Genomic DNA, 19,115 nt, shown 5'->3' on the forward strand with positions numbered 1-19,115 from the left:
GTACATATGGGGGAAGAGTCTGTGTGCAGAGGCATGCATGTGAATAAACACCAAATGACTGACAATCTGAGAGTGCACATAGCTTCCTGTGGTCTTCAGGCTCTTCTACATGTGTTTGGTATTTAAGTTACCTGCGATTGATCCATCAGTTTTCCCATTATGTTCTCAAGTGTTGCCCTGAAGAAACTTTTTATTATTCTCATTAAAAACCTCTTTTTGGTAAGATTAACTCCATAAGGGAATAGGAGCTCTTTGGGGCAATATTAACTCCATAAGGGAGTATCGCCTGTATTGAATAATGAAATAAAAATCAAGGAGGCAAATACTGGGATGCAAAATTACATAAAGCAATAGCTAATATGCTAATGGTTAAGGTGGCCTTTGATATTCACTACTGGTATTTTAGCAGAAGAATAAAGTCATGAATTCTATCTTCTTTTAATCATGAATTCTTTTATCAATTTATTATTTATGTCCCAACTACTTCCCCAAAGAATTCTGACTGCTCATAATGAAAGACTTAATGAAAGAAGACAAATAAAATAAAGATAAAAAATATTAATAATGAAATAACAAAGAGTACAAATAGTTGTATCCCAAAACAAACATAAAGAATGTGCATTGCAGTTCGCACAGAAATAAACTTTCACCTTTTTGACCAATGATCAAAGCAGAAATGTGTAACATAGGTGCTACTATTTAATAAGTGCATCTGAAACTTATAGGTTTTTGGAGTTGAAAGAATATTAAATAGTATCTATCAAATGATAATCTGCAGGTAAGAGAATCAATATTCAGGAACTATATTATCTATTTCTTCTGAGACCAGGAGAGGAGAGCATAGATGAGGAAAAATGTTCTGACTTGTAGAAATGGGGTATATAGTGAAATGAAAGGCAATGGATGCTTCCTTGAAAGTTTGGAGTTGAAAATAAAATGTCTTGTGAGACGCTATCAATGCAGACACTCAGCCTAAAAGAACTAAATGTCCTCACTGTGGAAGGCAAGACCTCATCTGCATTTTTCCAAATGTAGTTCATCAACTGATTGTATTGTAGAGGCTACTTCCTGAATTCCCACAGTAGGTCTTTCACACCCTGCATAATCTTTTCTCTCCTTTGTAGTTATTTGGTCATTCTTAGAAAGATTGGGGTTTCAGAAGCATGTTCAAAATGACTAAGATAACATGTAGTGTTTAAGCATTACAAAAGGTTCTTTCATAGGCAAGTGATATAAAATATGCTACAGAAAATCATTATGTCAAGCACCCATTTTTTGTTGCTAATAACTAGCAGTTTTCAGGTATTTGAACTCTCCAAAAAATTTAAGATATGAGGATCTTAAAACTGCCCATTAAACATCACTATGTTGCAATTATCATTGGATCGTCTTGCAGAGTGCACTGTGAGAATTTTCAAATATTGATAGCCTCATTTTTTCAAAGATGAAGAGCAAAAATAATTTTTAAATACCTAGTGAATGATCACCATATAGTATTGGTTAAATGAGAGAACAGAGATGTAGTTTCTGTCAGTATCTTGCACATATTAGTCACTTGATAAAATTGAAGCAATAATAATAAGGTGTCTATCCTAAAACTATTTTTATTAATTTCTTTAACTAAACACAGGAAATGCTAGATAAAATTTGATTTCTCATTACTTTAACCTGAGTTCTTCAGCAGAAGGCTATAAGAAAAGTAGTGTGCTTTTTGTGGAAAAAATTTGGAAAAGTAGTGTGCTTTTGGTGCCCAAAGGAAATTCAAGAGTTCAGAAGGGAAACTGAGGCAAGAGGGACAGAGTTTTTAACTAATGGAATACATCATTTTAAAAGATTTTCTATTGGTCACTTTTAGCTTGAATAAGTTCTTTTCAATCTTAGGATATAGAAATAACAATGTGAAGATAATCATAAATATTTTCTTTTATTAATTGTGTTACTTTTGATCACAGATCTTGGCATATGTAAAATAAATATGTGTATCACTGTATGAAAGGATACACATGTTGACATTAAGAGGTTAATATTTAAAGCAATTGGGAAAGATATTTGGAATGGTGAAGACCAAATAATCATATAGCACTACTGAAGCTTGTAGTTCATATTTCTTCATTAAATAAAATAAAATCTACTAATGCAAATGTGCTCCACCCTCATTTAAAAAACATTCCTATTTTCCTCTTCCATAGAACTCCCTTATCTTAAGGATGCAGGTTGAGACTTTAAATTCTAAAATACACTAATCATAAAGAGATGTTTGCCATGCAATATTAGGTTTAAAATTTAAATACTCCTAAGGGCACACATGCATGTATTAAATGATTTGGAAAATCCTACTCTGGAATTATCTTGATCGATTTATCGAATTTCAGACCACATTTTTTACCTTCCTTGCTTGCTTGTCACAGGATTCAGAGTGTTATACTCTTATTACAGGTTTCCAGAATAAGAACAAGAAAAATTGTTTTTCTTTTAGTACGATGTACTCTGCCTGCCCCATGTTCAATAGCACATGATTTGGAGTTTCTCTAATTAGAACATTCATTAATGCAGGTAAGACAGTCTATATTGAGCAGCCTGCTTTGACCAAAGCAAAAAATGAAGAGCAATCTGGGACTTCTCCTCCTTGCACTTGCCAGCCATCCTCACCCTGCTTGGCTCATGCCCAGAGGCCTAAAACTCCCCCAGGCAGAGCATCCTGAAGGCCCTTCCCTGTGCCTGTCAGCGGACACCTCCCTTGGTGATTGCTTTTTCCACCTTCTGCTGGACCAATGAATTAGTAAAATTTGAAATTTGATATTCAAGTGAGCACCAAATATACACATTTCCTTTTTTCCTCTCCTGTTTTTCTCTTCCAGACAGGCTTTTCTGACACCCTGTTTTAGGAGAAATGCACTTGCTTTCATAAATGTCTCAGCTCTGTGTATTCTAACTATGGCTGCACTTAGTGTGCCCCTTGCCAGACAGCCAAGGCCTCAAGGGAAGAACACTGGTTATTCATCCCTGTGACTTTTATGTCCCTTTCTGTCCCTGGTTCACAGATAACATTTGCTTGGTTAAATTTTCATTGAATTATTAAATCAAACTCTCTTTTTAATCAGTTCTTCAACTAACAATTTTCAGGCACCTGTCTTTAACAGACTTTACACCAGTTTAAAAAAAAATTCCTAATTAGAACATTTGTGGTGCAAAGATAGATGAGTGAGAGCCCTGGCTGTTGAGAAATTACAATTCAGAAAAGCATATTGATGATACACAAATAAATCCAAACCAAAATTGTAGGGGAGCAATGAGAAGGGAAGGCTTCACAGAAGAGGTGACATTTGAGCTTGATGAAGGAATAGAATCTGCCACGCAGCAAAAAAAAAAAAGAAGCAGCTTGTTATCTCAGATCTAGATTTTGTTTAACATTGTAATGTCTTTCTGTCTTAATCTGGGAAACTATAGATTCCTTTGTAAATTGCTATGAGAATCTCAAAGATAAATGAAGATTGCTGAAGGAAAAAGGAAAGCAGGACACAATTACTAGGATATTCTCACACTTTTCCCATCCTCTGTTCACAGTACAAATTATAAATGTGTGAAAAATAAAAAGGTTCCATGCAATGAGTCACCCAGGATGTTATCAGTACTTAAAAATCTGACCGGGTAGGTAATAAGACACATCTACCTATCCTGTTCTGGTCAAAACTCATATATAGCCTGGGAGCAAAATAATAAAGCCATGAGAAAATTTTCATGCAAATGCACAAAATATTCTAATCCCACAAATGACATTTAAGAATGTCTGTTAGTGAGAAAAATACAATTTTAAACTACAAGTTTGGTGAATTTTAAACTATAAGTTTGGAGAAAGGACCAAATTTTTAAAAACATCTTACAACTAAATTCGGAGTTTTGTCTTCTGTTTGAGGTATGGAAGTGATTTTTAGAATGTAATTTCAATTTCAATAGCTGATCTCATTACTTGTGTTATCATAATGACCTGCTGTGGTGTCATAATGGTCTGTTGTAGTATCATAATGACCTGCCATGATATCATAACGACCTTCTTTAGTGTCATAATGACCTCATAATGACTGGCTGTGATGTCATAATGACCTCACATGATGTCATACTGACCTGCTATAGCATTGTGACGATCAGCTATGATGTCATAATTCCATGTCATGATGTTATAATGACCTGATATGATGTCATAAGGTCCTGTTGAGATATAACAATGTCATGTTGTGATGTCATAATGACTGGCTATAGTGTCTAATAACCTCACATGATGTCATACTGACCTGCTGTGATGTCATACTGACCTGCTGTGATATAATAATGACCTTCCATGATGCATAATGACCTGCCATGATGTCATAATACCCTATGAAGTGTCACAATAACTGGCTATGGTGTCATAATGACCTCACATGATGTCATAATGACCCGATACATTTGTCATTAAAATGACTGAAATAACAACTTGATTCATTTTTCAGTCTTTTTATCTGGAAAACTTAAAATCAAATTAACTGACTCTGATTGATCTAGGGAATCTGTATTTTTACGGAAAAGTGGGTTATCTCATATTTCACCCAAAGCAGGATATTAGTAGGTAAACTGGCGTGAACACATTTAGCCTGAGATTCAAAGAAACTTGCTATCCTCTCCGAGTTTTATGTTCATATATTCTATACCAAACATTTGTAAACATACGAGAGATGTAACAATACTATCATCAGGAGGGATAGAAGAACAAAATTTTCAGCTTCTAGGTAAGTGTTTTCCTTTCATTAATCACATGTTCCTAAGTCTAACACAATCTAAATGCTGCTTTGCAAGCTGCAGACATGACAGGTGCTTGAACTGCTATCACGTTAAAAAAAAAATATCACGTGTTGTTTGTATTTATCTGGTTGCAAACAGTTGAACACTACACTGACCAACTTAGCTGGAACAAACATCTTTTATTAACACACACTTAACAGGATTTAAAATATTCATGGGAAATGTGCATTATTATTATTTGGCATCAGCACACTAGATTTTTAAAAATGCATGGAACTGGATATTGCTGGCACACCGATGTAAATGACAAATTATTTGAAAAAAGAAATCTATTAAAATTCTTCCTGGCCCTTTGTCTATGAGAGCTTCTCTGCACCCCAGCTGTGGCTTCTCTGGTTGTAGCTCAATTCTTTCCTAGGTTTCTCTTTCTGGTTTCTGTCCCACCACAGGCTTGATGAACATCACTGTCTTGAAATATCCCACTCAAAATATTGCCACCGGTGACCTGTTTGGGCACTGGAAAGTTTTGGGGGCTATGGCTGATGGAGAGAGTTGCCTGTTGATGGTATAAAATTTAAATGTGGGCATGAGGTGACTTCTCTGTTTCATTCTGTAAGATGATATGTGAAATTTCTACTTTGAAAATTGCACTTTGGTGAGCGGAAGGTTCTGGTCAGGATCAAGTCTGAAGTGCGATTCTAGCTTGGAGCTGTCAGCATGGGTGGTTTTATAAGCAATGCTTTGTGGTCTTGACAGAAAAACTGCTCGTGCCCAGTGCCAATCACTCAGTCTTTGTCAAGTCAATTGCACATCCTTTCAGAGATGGCATCCATCTCCACTGACATCCAAAATATAGAGTACACTGTCACCATGTCTCAGGGGTGAGTTTGCACTGGTAACATAACCTGCAGGGGCAAATGGCCAGCTTCTGGCTCTTTGCTAATGTGCGTGACTCCACAGTGTATGTGTAAAGCAGAGGAAAGAAGAGTCAATCCATCTGAAGGAAAGGATTTTCAATACAAATGTTGTCTGGGTCTCTTGAGTTGCTACCTGTATTGTAAATCAGTTACATACTCTTACTTAAGGAAAATGAAGGGTTAATGCTTTCACCTCAAACCCGGGCCGGAAATATCACGAAGATGACACTGACTCTGCATGAAATTTGTAACCACATAGAATCAGTAAGACTTATTTTATAAAAGGAGAGAGGAAGTAAGTTGGTTCAACAAAGGATGCTGCCTTAATTGGTCATTTGCAATGTTTTAGGCTTTGTTAATTCACATGCCTCCCTCCTGCCTGTAGATAGGAATTCCTGGCCCCCATTCAGTAAGGACAGTGGGAACATCACCACTGAAGACTCTGATTGTGTTCTTTCTCTGGGGCAATACAAATTATGGTACCAGACAAAGGAAACCCTTTCTCCCATCTTCCAACTTGACATTCTACCATTACCTCTGCAGTGGGTCGATTAATTATTTTTACTACATCTTTATGGAGTGCCATCAAGCAAGCGTGTTGCTCTATCTATTTTCAGTTGTTTTCTTTTTTTAAACGTTTCTTCAGAAATCTATTTTCAGTGTGGGCATTCCAGTTCATAATCTGAATATAGCTGGTGATCATTATGTTTGCCTGTCCAGAGTGGTTATAATCCTTCCCTAAAAGGTAGTATATGAATGGCTATAGGGTCTGGGGTATTGTTTATTGTACTGTACTGATTGACTGACTGGTTCCTTTGAGACCAAAGACATTGCATGTAAATTAGCTAACTTGTTCTCTGGGAATAATTACAAATTGGGAGACATGGATTAAATATTATATATTACTGTTCCTGTTGTGTTTTTTATGGTATAAACTTTAAAGATCTGATCTGAGGAAAGTTGTTCTGATTCTCTCACTTTATATCTTATCATCACCGAGATAATAGAATTAAAGGTATTATAAAATAAAACAATCTACTTAATACATATTGATATTTTTTTCAACTCTACCATTAGATTAACATATAGTCTTTTGAAAGTCACTCAGGTTCTCATTGGATATAATGCCAGAATGGCAATTGGCCAACAGAGAAACATTTCCTAAGAAGCCTATGATTAACAGACTTGACAAGATTAACCCTAAAAACCTCATTCCTCAAAGATAGTGTCCTCATTCACTCTTTGTAGCTTGATTTAATTTCCAACTTTTCTAAAAAAAAATGATACTTCTCTCTAAATATATATGCTTGTGTAGATATGATCTGTGTAAAACCAAACTTTATACCATGTATTTATTTCCTGAATATGACTTAGTAAAAACATATAGATAAGAAAGACTTTTCAATGAAAATCTAGAAAATTATCTTTATTAGTTGAAAAAGGCAATCCTTCTGTACTCTTGGTAAGGCATGCAGAATCACTATTACAGATTTTGCTCCTTTATCCTAGAGGTTGTATTTTGGGGATAAAAGTACGAGGGACTTGGTTTCCAGGAATAAGTACATGGGCACTCCAAGCAGTCTTATGATGTAATGTCCATATTTCATTTTCTTCTGCCTGCCAGAATTCCTCTAAAGCAGAAAATATTTTCTCATAGAACAGAAAATGGCAACCTTTCTTTGTCAGGGCACCTAAGTGTACCCTGAAGGATAGAATGGGGCCATGTCATAATTTATCTTGAAGTACTTCTTCCTGTCTGTATGCCTAACCCTCCAACCCCACAAGCCCACATTTTTCTTCCTTCTGAGAGACTGACTGCTTTTATCCTCTCTGATGCCCTGGAAAAGATTATTGTTGCTTAATGAGAAGAAAATAAAAGAGGCTCATTTCCTTGCTTTGGAAAAATTAAAGACAGTTAAGGCTTCCTAATGTAGAAGACATTTGGCTCTATGTTGTTTAGACCACTTACTGTCCTCTGCAGTCATGAGTGGAATCCAAGAACTGTGTGCACTGCCAAATCCATTGGAGGCAACCAACCGAAACTCATACTCTGTGTACGGTTGGAGGTCTCTCACTTCATAGCTTAACGATGCAGAAGGACTGGAAAATAATCTATATGGGAGAGAAATGTTAATTAGGAAATTTTAGTCATTCAGAGAAATAAAAAGCAAGTCATTGTAGAAATTTCCAGAGAAGTAGACATACATGAACTACTGCCATTTTGTGCCATCAAATGATATCTCTTTAGGAATAAGTGGTCATCGGCCAGAGGTTTGTAAATTCGTGTTTACTTGAGATATAAATTTTATCAGTATTGAGGTTGATTGTCATGGGAATTTATAAAACAGGGACTATAATTTTCCAGTCATGGTTTAGACAGCAGTTTGTCATTTTCAGATATAACTTGGCTTTATGCTCTACCTATGTTCATGAAAAGCTTAATGTAAAGAAATCTTACTTTCAAAGCTATCTTGAAGAAAAATAGATGTTTTTGCAAAGCGCATAGTTATTTGCCAGGTTGTTTGCTTGTTTCTTCTTCGAAATTTCAAAAACTGACCTGCCTTTGTGGCAAATGAGAGCTGATCTATTCTTCAAAAATTGTACATGTACATACAATAACCCAGCTGACAGGAAGATGGGCAAAGGAGAATGCTCACTCTAGAAAGCCATGGGTGGAGTAGCCAGGCCTCATCTGGAGTTGGTATCTGGGAGAGCCGGGAGCGTTGTTACGAGCTGGTGTAGACCAGACAACCTGAAGACTGGTTGGAGTGGCAGATGAAAGCCTGGGAGGCAGCACGCCATCTGGAGCTGTCGAAAAACACAGATGAATTAGAGCAGAGAAAACTGTGGAGAACATATGCTGGATGGAATCGAAATGCTCCATATACTGGAAAAACTGTTCCTCAGGATCAACAACAATGTTAAACATGGTCCATTTAATTTAACATTTTCATTCCTGAACTACTGTACTTCCTTATTGTTCATTTCAACACAATTACATTAGTATTTCAGTCTTAAAAGCCAGCCCCCAAACAGCAAGACAAATGAATATGCACACATTCCCACCTGTACTTCTGTTTATCTAATTGAAAACAGGGAGGGAATTTAGTGAAGCAAATATTAGAGGACCTTTTTAATTTAACTCTTTGTTCAACAGACCAAGTGACTGAACACTGAAGTAGTCCAGGTCTTAAGTTCGTTCCATCCATAACCCATAATCACCTTAATCACACTATCACACAGGAATATCATGGGCTCTTTTATTCTTTCTGAGGAAGAGAAGCTTGCTAAAATTGTACTTTTCTGTAATTAAACATGTAGCATATTTAATTCTTAATTAATTAATCAAGTCTCTTGGCTTAATTCTCACCCATGAGACTATGAACTAAAATATTTTTTTCCGTATGTATCTTAGGAAGTTATCCCTTTTCACAGTGCCCTTGCTCTTAAATATGTCATAAGTCAGAGCATGCATGTTACATTTTCAAGCACTGGTAAATCTGTTCTAAATTCAGTGTACCTGTTTGATATAATCTATCAGAGATTGGTTCTAGAAGGCTTAATAATAATGAGTGAATCTACAGCTTATTTTTTAAAATTTGTTATATATGACAGCAGAATGCATTAAAATTCATATTACACATATACAGCACAATTTTTCATATCTCTGGTTGTATGCAAAGTAGAGTTACACCATTCATGTCTTCATAAATGTACTTGGGGGTAATGATATCCATTTCATTCCACCATCTTTCCTATCCAATCTTTCCCTCCCTCCCCTTCACCCTATCTAGAGTCCATCTAATCCTTCCATGCCCACCCCCACCAACTAAATTGTGAATCAGCATCCTTATATCAGAGAAAATATTTGGCATTTTTTTGGATTGTTTAATGTCACTTATCATTATGTTCTCCAACTGCATCCATTTATCTGCAAATGCCATGATTTTATTCTCTTTTAAGGCTGAATAATATTCCATTGTGTATATATACACATTTTCTTTATCCATTCATCCACTGAAGGGCATTTAGTTTGGTTCCATAGTTTAGCTATTGTGAATTGTGCTGCTATAAACATTGGTGTGACTATGTCCCTAAATTATGCTGTGTTTAAGTCCTTTGGATATAGACCGAGGAGAGGGATGGCTGGGTTAAATGGTGGTTCTATTCCCAGTTTCCCAAGGATTCTGCATATTTCTTTCCATATTGGCTGCACAGATTTGCAGTCCCACCAGCAATGTATGAGTGTGCCTTTTCCCCCACATCCTCACCAACACTTATTGTTGTTTGTATGCTTAATAGCTGCTATTCTGACTGGAGTGAGATGATATCTTAGAGTAGTTTTAATTTGCATTTCTCCAATTGCTAGAGATGTTGAACATTTTTTCATATATTCGTCGATTATGTATCTTCTTCTAAGTAGTGTCTGTTCAGTTCCTTTGTGCATTTATTGATTGGGTTATTTGTTGTTTTTTTTTTTTTGGTGTTAAGATTTTTGAGTTCTTTATCTATCCTAGATTAGTGCTGTATCTGATGTGCGTGTGGTATAAATTTGTTTCCAAATTGTAGACTCTCTATTAACCTCATTGATTGTTTCTTTTGCTGAGAAACTTTTTAGTTTGAATCTACCCCATTTACTGACTCTTGATATTAATTCTTGTGCTATAGGAGTCTTATAATAGACACAACGTCTCTGGTTTAACTCATAGGTCCTTCAACCACTTTGAGTTGAGTTTTTGTGCATGGTGAGATATAGGAGTTTGATTTCATTTTTTTTTTTTTGCATAAGGATTTCTAGTTTTCCCAGCACCATTTGTTGAAGAGGCTATGTTTTCTCCAATGTACATTTTTGGTGCCTTTGTCTAATGTAAGATAACTGTAATTCTGTATTGAAAAAAAATTTTTTTGACAAGATTTTTCCAACAAGTATAACTTGTATGCACATAGCACATCAATGTTTGTTCCAAACCTAGTTGAAACTTAAAAACAAATTAAACAAAGCTCTATGGCTTTAGGAAAATCATCTAATGACCCTGAGCCTATGATTTCTGATCTTTAAAATAAGGATTCTTTTGAAGAATTGTTGTGAGGATGAGATCATGTACATAAAGCACCTTATTTTGGGCTCTGAGAATTAGTAGTTGTCAATTATTATTATTATTACTATTATTTTATTACTACCATTATGACATTGGACTAATTTGACCTTTCCTTAGCACAACTTAATTATTATGATCATGTAAATATTTAGGAATATTCTGATTATTCTAATATAAGTTCCTATAACCACTGGTGAAGGAGAAGTGATCAAACAATGAAAATGAATGAAATTATCAGAATCCATTTTCAACTTTATTTTGCATGTATTGTGCTATAGTGTATGGGTTTTATGTGCTCAATGACTCAGGAGAACCTGCCTATGAACCATGAGGCCAATGAATGACCAGTGATGAGAATGGGAGAATTAGATGACAGGTTTCATCAATCTTCTGTAAAGGTTTTGGGTTCATCAATAATGCACTCAATTGTTCAATATGCATTCATGGAGGCTCCAGTCTGTGCAAAGTAGTGTCTTTCATAAGGAAGGAAAACAGCACCCAGTAACACAGATACCACTCCTGCCCCTGTGGAGCTTATATTATAAGTGAAGTGAGCAAGTAACAAACAAAAAGATATATAAAAGGATGTCAGGTGGTGGTGAGTAATCTGGAAAAAAATAAGGCAGGAAAGGAAAGAAAAAATGAAGAGGAGTTTTCATTTTAGTTATGAGACACCAATTTGGATCACGTAGAAAGATTTTAGGAAGGATATGTAATGAGATGACATTTGGACAGAGACCTCAATTCCATAAGAGAGGAGGCCATGAGACCTTTTGGAGAAAAAGCCAGATAGCCAGAGACAGGAAATGCAGAGGCAGCATGGAGAGGGGGCGCTCTGATTGTGTTCATGAAAGAGCAGAAAGGCCAGAGTGGCTGAAACACACTGAGGAGGAAGAGAGGGGAAGTGGATAGAGGTCAAAGGACAGGCAGGGTCTACATCCTGTGGGACTTTGGAAGTCACAGGAAGAGCTTTGGATTTTGTTTTAAATGGGGCTGGGAGATACAGTAGGTTTTTAGTAAAGGAAATGACACAATCTAAATCTAAATTTATCAAGACCACTCTGGGCTAATGGGAAAGAGGGGAAAGAGTGGAAATGCGGACATCATCTATTGTGACAATCGAGGAAAAAGATGCCAGTGACTTAGATGAGAGTGATAATTGTGGAGGTGGTGAGGTATTTTTCTACTGAGTGGGGAGTGTGTTAGTAATCGAATATAAGGGATTCAAAGACAATGCTAATGTCAGCCCAAACAGGTGAATGGTAGTGTCATTACTGAAATGAGCAGTACTGTTAGGAAAAATTGGTTGCAGGGGGATTAAGAGTTATATTTTGTTCATGTTATATGTATATTGTAAACTCATTAGAGATATCACAGAAGAAGTTTCTGATGAGAGTCTGGGGAGTAGTTGTAGGTCAAAGTAGATATGGTATTTAAAGGCTGAGACTAAATGAAAATAAACTAGGGAGAATGTAGATAGAGTGGATATACAAGAGGTCTGAGCCCTGAGCCCTGGAATCCATCAACATTTATGACAAGGCCTCTGTAGTAAAGGCAACTGACAAGGGGTTATCAGTGGGATGGTGGACAAACCAAGAGAAGAGGCACACTGGAAGCCAGGAAAGCAAAGGATATTACAAAGAAAGGGATGGTCAAGTGCATCCAAGCATGCTGAGTTTGAGGAAGAAGGCCAAGAGCTGCAGAGCATATGCCTGTAATCCCAGTGGCTCAGGAGGCTGAGGCAGGAGGATCACGAGTTCAAAACCAGCCTCAGCAATTTATCGAGGTCCTAAGCAAGTAAGCAAGACCCTATTTCCAAATAAAACATAAAAAGGGGGCTGTGGATGTGGCTTAGAGCATAAGGACTCCTGGGTTCAATCCCTGATTATCCTCCCCTGCAAAAGGGTTAAACTTTGCATTGTTTAAGTGACAGTGTTTGTTGACCTCACCAAGAACAGAAGCCATAGAGGTGGGCTTGGAATTCTGATTGAAGAAGGCTAAGAGAATGATGGGGAAAATGAGTAGATTTAGTAAGCTTAGACAACTTGTTGCAGGGAGTTAGTTTTAAAGAGGAGTCGAAAATGGGAGAGCAACTAAAGAAGTTCATGGCATCAAACAAAGGTTTTGAGGCATAGCAACATGTGCATTCTTATTGAAAAGGTTGAATAGGAGACATGGGGAAATGATATGTGGGAGAATAAACAATAATTGCCACAGCAAAGGGCTTGTATAGAGACAGGCAGACAAAACAGGGCACATGTGAACTGAATGGACAGCCAGAGCTTCTAGCTGTTGAATAGAGCAGGGTCGGTAGTCCCCATTGTGCAGAAATGAATGCAGAGAGTGAGATGCAGGGAAGTGGGTAGAATCAGTGATGGGAAAATAGCAAAGATCTCTTACCATGTCTCAGTGAGCAAAATAAAAGCAAAGGCAACAGCCCAAGGCCAAAGTGTGAGAGTGAATTAGTTACTTGAAGAGAGAGAAAGTGGGATAAAATAATTATCAGTCAAGTTTGGCCTGACTAGGAGCTACAATAAGACTGCCACCCAGGGCCAGCTGTCCCATAGCTTAGCTCTAAACCTTCAGTGTGAAGAACATTCATTGCTAAAGACTTTGCAATCAATACTTTATCTATGAACACAAATAGTTTAAACAATGCTGACTTCTTTGGTAGAGATGCTTCGATTGATTTTTTCATATACGTGTACACATGTAAAATGAGCACTGCGAAAACATGGGCAAAAAATAAGGTTCAAACTTTATATAATGTGTGACATATAAAACCAAGTCCCTCATTTGAATACTGATTTGTCTCATTTTTCTACACCAAAGAGTGCAATGTCATTGACAATCTAAACTCTGAATATTAGTTCTAAGTCATCAGCATGAAAAAGATAATCACAGTTTTTAATATGCACCCCAAATCCCTTCATGTATTTAAAACTGCATTATCATACTATTGAGAAAGAGAGGATGCCCCAAACTAGGCTCCCTAAGAATATGTAAGTATCATGTAGTTTCTTCTGAGTGATAACAAAACAAAATAGCATACTTTGATTATATAAAACTGCAAAGTATTTCCAAACAAGTGGTCATCTTGAATTAGTTTTACGTAAGTACTTATTCCCTATGCTCCTAGTGATGATGAATTGTGGACACCTTTCTTTCCCCTCTGTTTAACCCCTTTTATCCTAGATCTACTCCTTAGAGGCTCCTTAGCGCCGAAGCAATAACTGGGAGCCAGCCATAATTCCACCCCTGGTTTTGTAACAGAAGAGCCTGTATCCATCAGCTTGATATATTGTCTCCAAGATGCCATGTTGCTCAAAAAGCTTCTCTCAAGTTTAATATGACCCTCACGGGGCAAACACTCCACAGACAACCTCCCTGAATCAACCCATCTTGTCTAGTAAATACTAATTCTACATGGCAACTGGATAAAACAGCTATTCCAATCTATAAATTCTTGAGAAGGGAGTTTTTAATAAAATTTCAAATTCAGCTTTCTCTTGAAGGCAAAATTAATAGAAAACGTTAAGCAATAAATAAATCACACATTGAACTATTTCTAGTTGGTGTAATTTTGAATATATGATTTTATCAAACCTTTCAATGATGCACATTTGTGGACTTTATCTTTTAAAAAAATGCTCCAAAACAAACAGAAATGATTTACAATTCAGGATCCAACCCTTTGCACACACAGATTTACAGAACTCTTGGGGTGGGTTCTAGAGGGCAAAAATAGAGACTTTTCCCCACATAGCAGGTGACTACTAAGGATGGAGGAATGAGAGGAATAAAGTCTTAGGGAGAATATGAATTCACAGCAAGTCCCCCATGCACCAATTTTTTCTGAGGACACTCCCAACCTCTTACTATTGCTGGGTATTTTTTAAATTTTTTTTAGTTGTTGATGGACCTTTATTTAATGAACTTATCATCAATATGCAGTGCTGAGAATTAAACCCCATGCCTTACACATGCTAGGCAAGTGTTCTACCACTGAGCCACAACCCCAACCCCATTGGTGTGTATTCTTATATATATATATGCATACATTGCAAAATAGTGAAATAAAATGCTGCAATAAAAGACAAAATAACCTATATTAATTTGTATTAAATTCAATTTTGTAATAGAAGATACTGAATGCCACTGTGTACCAGGTCCTTGCTTGAAGCCGCCAAGGGCTATTTATTACTCAATAATTATTAACACAAAACTATATGCATAGAATTAAAAGAGGCATGAATGCTTTGGGGAATTGGAAGCTGGTGTTTTGGGGAATTGGAAGTTAGAAACTTCTAGGGGTGCATTCGTCCTCGCCTTTCAGAGGATCATAGCTTGTACAGGTGCTGCCATGGGGCCCTTTCAGATGGTTCATTCAGATTAATCATAGCCTCAGCCTCATTCCAGTGCCTTAGGCTTCTCCAGCTCTTCCTATGCTCATTCCATTCACATGTTAAGCTTCTTGCTGGGTTCACTTGAATTCTGACTCTACCCCATATTATGCCCTCATTGCAGAGATTAGATCTTTCAGCATCCTTGTGTGGGTTTCTCTGTTAACAAAAGAGAAACCATGAACTTTTATCTCTATGCATTCTTGCTGCATCGCTGAGTGACCTGGCACACATTCAAAAGCCTTGGATCACACATTTCCCCATCATTTTCTGAAATAGCTACATCTGAGCAAGGACTTTAAATTCTAGTTTCCAGAATGCAAAATTAAAGTTCAGACACATATACGGACTCATTGAGTCATGAACAAATTGAAAACAGAAGGCAAGACTTGATTTCCAGTCACTAAACCATATGTCATTTAAAAAGATATTAATTATGAGGAATATGCAGATGTGCTAACAAATGGACAGTCAACCTTGAGCCCAAGGATGTGCAAACAGAGCAGCGTAAAATGATAACAAGTAGGTTAGAGCAGGTTTCATGGTCATAAAATTGCCTCTCCCAAGAACTAACTTTTTGAATGCATACTGTGCGCCAAGTTCTTTAACATAATTATTTCTAAATACACAGAATTAGACTCCAAAATCGTAGCATTATCTCTGTGTAGTATAGATAGACACTGAAGCTCTGAGAAGTTAAATATTTTATCTCAAATCACAAAACTGGTTAATGGCAGAGGGAGGATTCAGAGTAGGACAGGATAGTTCAAAGACAGTGATCTTAATTCTACCACCGTGAGGCAGCCTGTTCTAGAAAGTGGTTTATAACATAGAAGATTAAACATATTAAATAAAAATAAAACAAACCACTTACAAAATTAAACAGATAAGCTTCAATAAAGTTTGGATATACTTTCTGCCCAACTCATATTCTTAAACAGTATTCTCCTGGTTTAATTTATTGATTTATTTATTATCACAGAGAGAAACTGTCTCCTTATCATTCATAAGGAATCTCACATACTGCTACCACTGTGAATTTGCCAGTTCTCAGGAGCTAGTCGAAGGACACAGAAATTTGCTATGGGACAATATCATATTAAGGCAGAAATACTACTTTGGGATACAATCATTTTATCCTTTCCCTCAGTGTCCCTTTGTCACATATGTGAAAATCAAAGTTAGAAAAGCCTAGGCAACATCTCTGAAACCAAAGAATAATAAATGTCAACCTCTGGTTTCACACATCTTTTGTGTTTTCAAGACATTTTATATCTCCACACCAACCTGAATCCTTTTTCTTTTCTTTTCTTTTTTTGGTATTGTTTGTTTGTTTGTTGGTAACAGGGATTGAATCTTGGAACACATAACCACTGAGCCACATCCCAGCCCTTGATTTTGAGACAGGTTTTCCCCTAAATGGCTCAGTGGTTTTCCCCTAAGTTGCTGAGGCTGACCTTGAACTTGTGATCTTCCTGCCTCGACCTCTCTGAGTCACTGGGATTATAGGAATGCGTCACTATGCCTGGCACCAACCTGAATCTGAAATTTAAGTCCAACCATAGCTTTCTCCCAACAGGTGGGAAAGAAATGGTAATAAAAACTCCATGGGTACAGAGATTATGCTTTTCATTGTTTTTGTAAAAAGTGCTAAACATCCTCAAATGCTAAAATTTTGTTCCTCAGGTTTAAACAAAACCATCTTTTTCAAAATATGTATTTTTCTAATACAAATACATGTTATGGTAGAAAATTTGAAAATTAAGTGAAAAAAACAGTTAACATGATTATACTATGAGAGAGAGTTCTTATAGAAGAACTTTGTTGTCTTTTTCTATGTAAATATGGTATACATATTTTTTAAAAAACCAAGGTGATTACTTACATATTTTTTTCAGTAAACTTTTTATTTTTGCTTTTTAAACGTAGGTCAAAAATTCCCTGTGCCATTAAATATTTTCAATAATTTCTCAAAATTATCAGCACGTAATATTTTTATAGATGTAGAAAATTCCCTTAAAAAGATGATGTTGATAGATATAGAATGATATTGCTTTCAGTATTATAAACAATACAGAATAGACTAATAAATGTGTCTTTAGTTTCAGTGTTTAAACTAAACATTTTCAATAATTTCTCAAAATTATCAGCACATAATATTTTTATAGATATAGAAAATTCTCTTAAAAAGATGATGTTGATGGATATAGAATGACATTGTTTTCAGTATTCTAAACAATACAGAATAGACTAATAAATTCATCTTTAGGCATGCTTTTCAGAATTGTTGAGTGAATAGGCATGGATATTGTTATCACTTCAGATACTAGTGGACAAATTATTTTGCAGAGAATTGAATTGATTTATATGCCTATCACTAAGGTATGAGCCGTCTATTTCCCAGTATCTATATCAAAATGAATATTTTATATATGTATGTATGTATGTATATATGTATGTGTGCCTATATACATATAATATATGATAATAAAACTATGCCTTTAGATATTTTATTATGTAATTTCATGACATAAATATATATTACCTATAATCTATATAAAGTATATATACAACATAATTTTTAAGTTAGCAAATATTTAAAAGTACCTGGTCTATTCTTGTGATCTGGGAATATTGTAATAAACACAGAAAACAGTTTCATGAAGGATAGCAAGATGATAGACAATGAAAAAGAGGAAAAATTATAGACAGGTCATTGGTCTCCAGATGCTTATGGGCAGGAGGGATGGATAGGTGGAGCACACAGGATTTCAAGTGAAAGTTCAATGTCTGAGTCCCAGAAGGAGAGGGAGAAAAATCCTCAATACATCTTATATTTTAAAACATAATTCCACAAATAATGTTTTAAACACTGAAACTAAACCACAAGATGACAAAGAAAGGATCAGAGAACTATACCACAAAATCTACATTAAGTTTAGCTACTGTCAAGTAACAGGTATTTTTCCCCCCTGAGATTCTTGGGGACTAAAACAAAACAAACATAGAAATATGATGAGTTACCCATCCAGCACATGTTAAAAGTTTTCTTTAGTTTCCCCATGAAGTTTTCATTTTATTAGCATGAAATGGATCTAAATGAAATCTCAATATTTAATAATTTACAGTTGTGTAAAATATGGCAATGACAGCCATTTTTTTATTTCTAAAAACCCCCACTTATTCTCTGGTCATAAATGGTATAGAGACACATCACTGATGCAATCATACATGTACCTAGGATAATGATATCCATCCAATTCCACCAACTTTTCTATCCTCATAACCCCTCTTCACCCTCCCCTTTGCCCAACCAAAGTCCCTCTATTCTTCCCATGCCCTCCTGCCCCTATTGTAGATCAGCATCCACTAATCAGAGAAAAAGTTCAGTCTTTAGGTTTTTGGGATTGACTTACTTAGCATAATATTCTCTTACTCCATCCATTTACCTGCAAATGCCATAATTTTATTCTTTTTTAATGCTGAATAATATAAATGTTGCACTCCATTTAGGTATGATGAGTTGAAATGCATTCTGCTGTCATGCACAACTAAGTAGAACAAATAAAAACTTAAGAAGCAAAAAAGAAGAAGGCTAGACAAAAATGTCTTAATATTTGGTTTTGGAAAGTCTTTTCTAGTGTGTTTGTGAAAGATCATATGCTAATACAACTACAATAAAAATCCAAGCTGATACCAAATAAGGAAAACACAACTTTACACTAAAGCTGACTCAACCCTAAATACATTGACATAGTTGTCTTACTTCATCATTTATAAACACATATAAGGCTCTCATCCTAGTTTATTAGCCAACTACCTTCCCAGCCCAGACCTCATCCCCGCTGCCTGCCCCCTACTGCAAAATCAGTAAAAATCTGCCACATTCCCATGAGCCATCCCAACATTTCCTGGTGATT

The 19,115-nt window shown here is 36.0% G+C and overlaps 1 protein-coding gene across 12 annotated transcripts in view; it reads right to left on the reverse strand.

Annotated features, from left to right (window-relative positions):
• Ush2a (usherin) overlaps window positions 1-19,115 on the reverse strand; it is a 738,328-nt gene that overhangs the window by 243,862 nt on the left and 475,351 nt on the right. For all 12 annotated transcript variants that reach the window (XM_078022812.1, XM_078022814.1, XM_078022813.1 and 9 more), the window contains 2 exons: window positions 8,351-8,501; window positions 7,663-7,805 (listed from right to left, as the gene is read on the reverse strand). In XM_078022812.1, the coding sequence (XP_077878938.1) occupies window positions 7,663-7,805; window positions 8,351-8,501 (294 nt within the window). The remainder of the gene's footprint in view (window positions 1-7,662; window positions 7,806-8,350; window positions 8,502-19,115) is intronic.

The sequence above is a fragment of the Ictidomys tridecemlineatus genome, chromosome 10, assembly GCF_052094955.1.
Source record: "Ictidomys tridecemlineatus isolate mIctTri1 chromosome 10, mIctTri1.hap1, whole genome shotgun sequence".
Lineage (NCBI taxonomy): Eukaryota > Metazoa > Chordata > Mammalia > Rodentia > Sciuridae > Ictidomys > Ictidomys tridecemlineatus.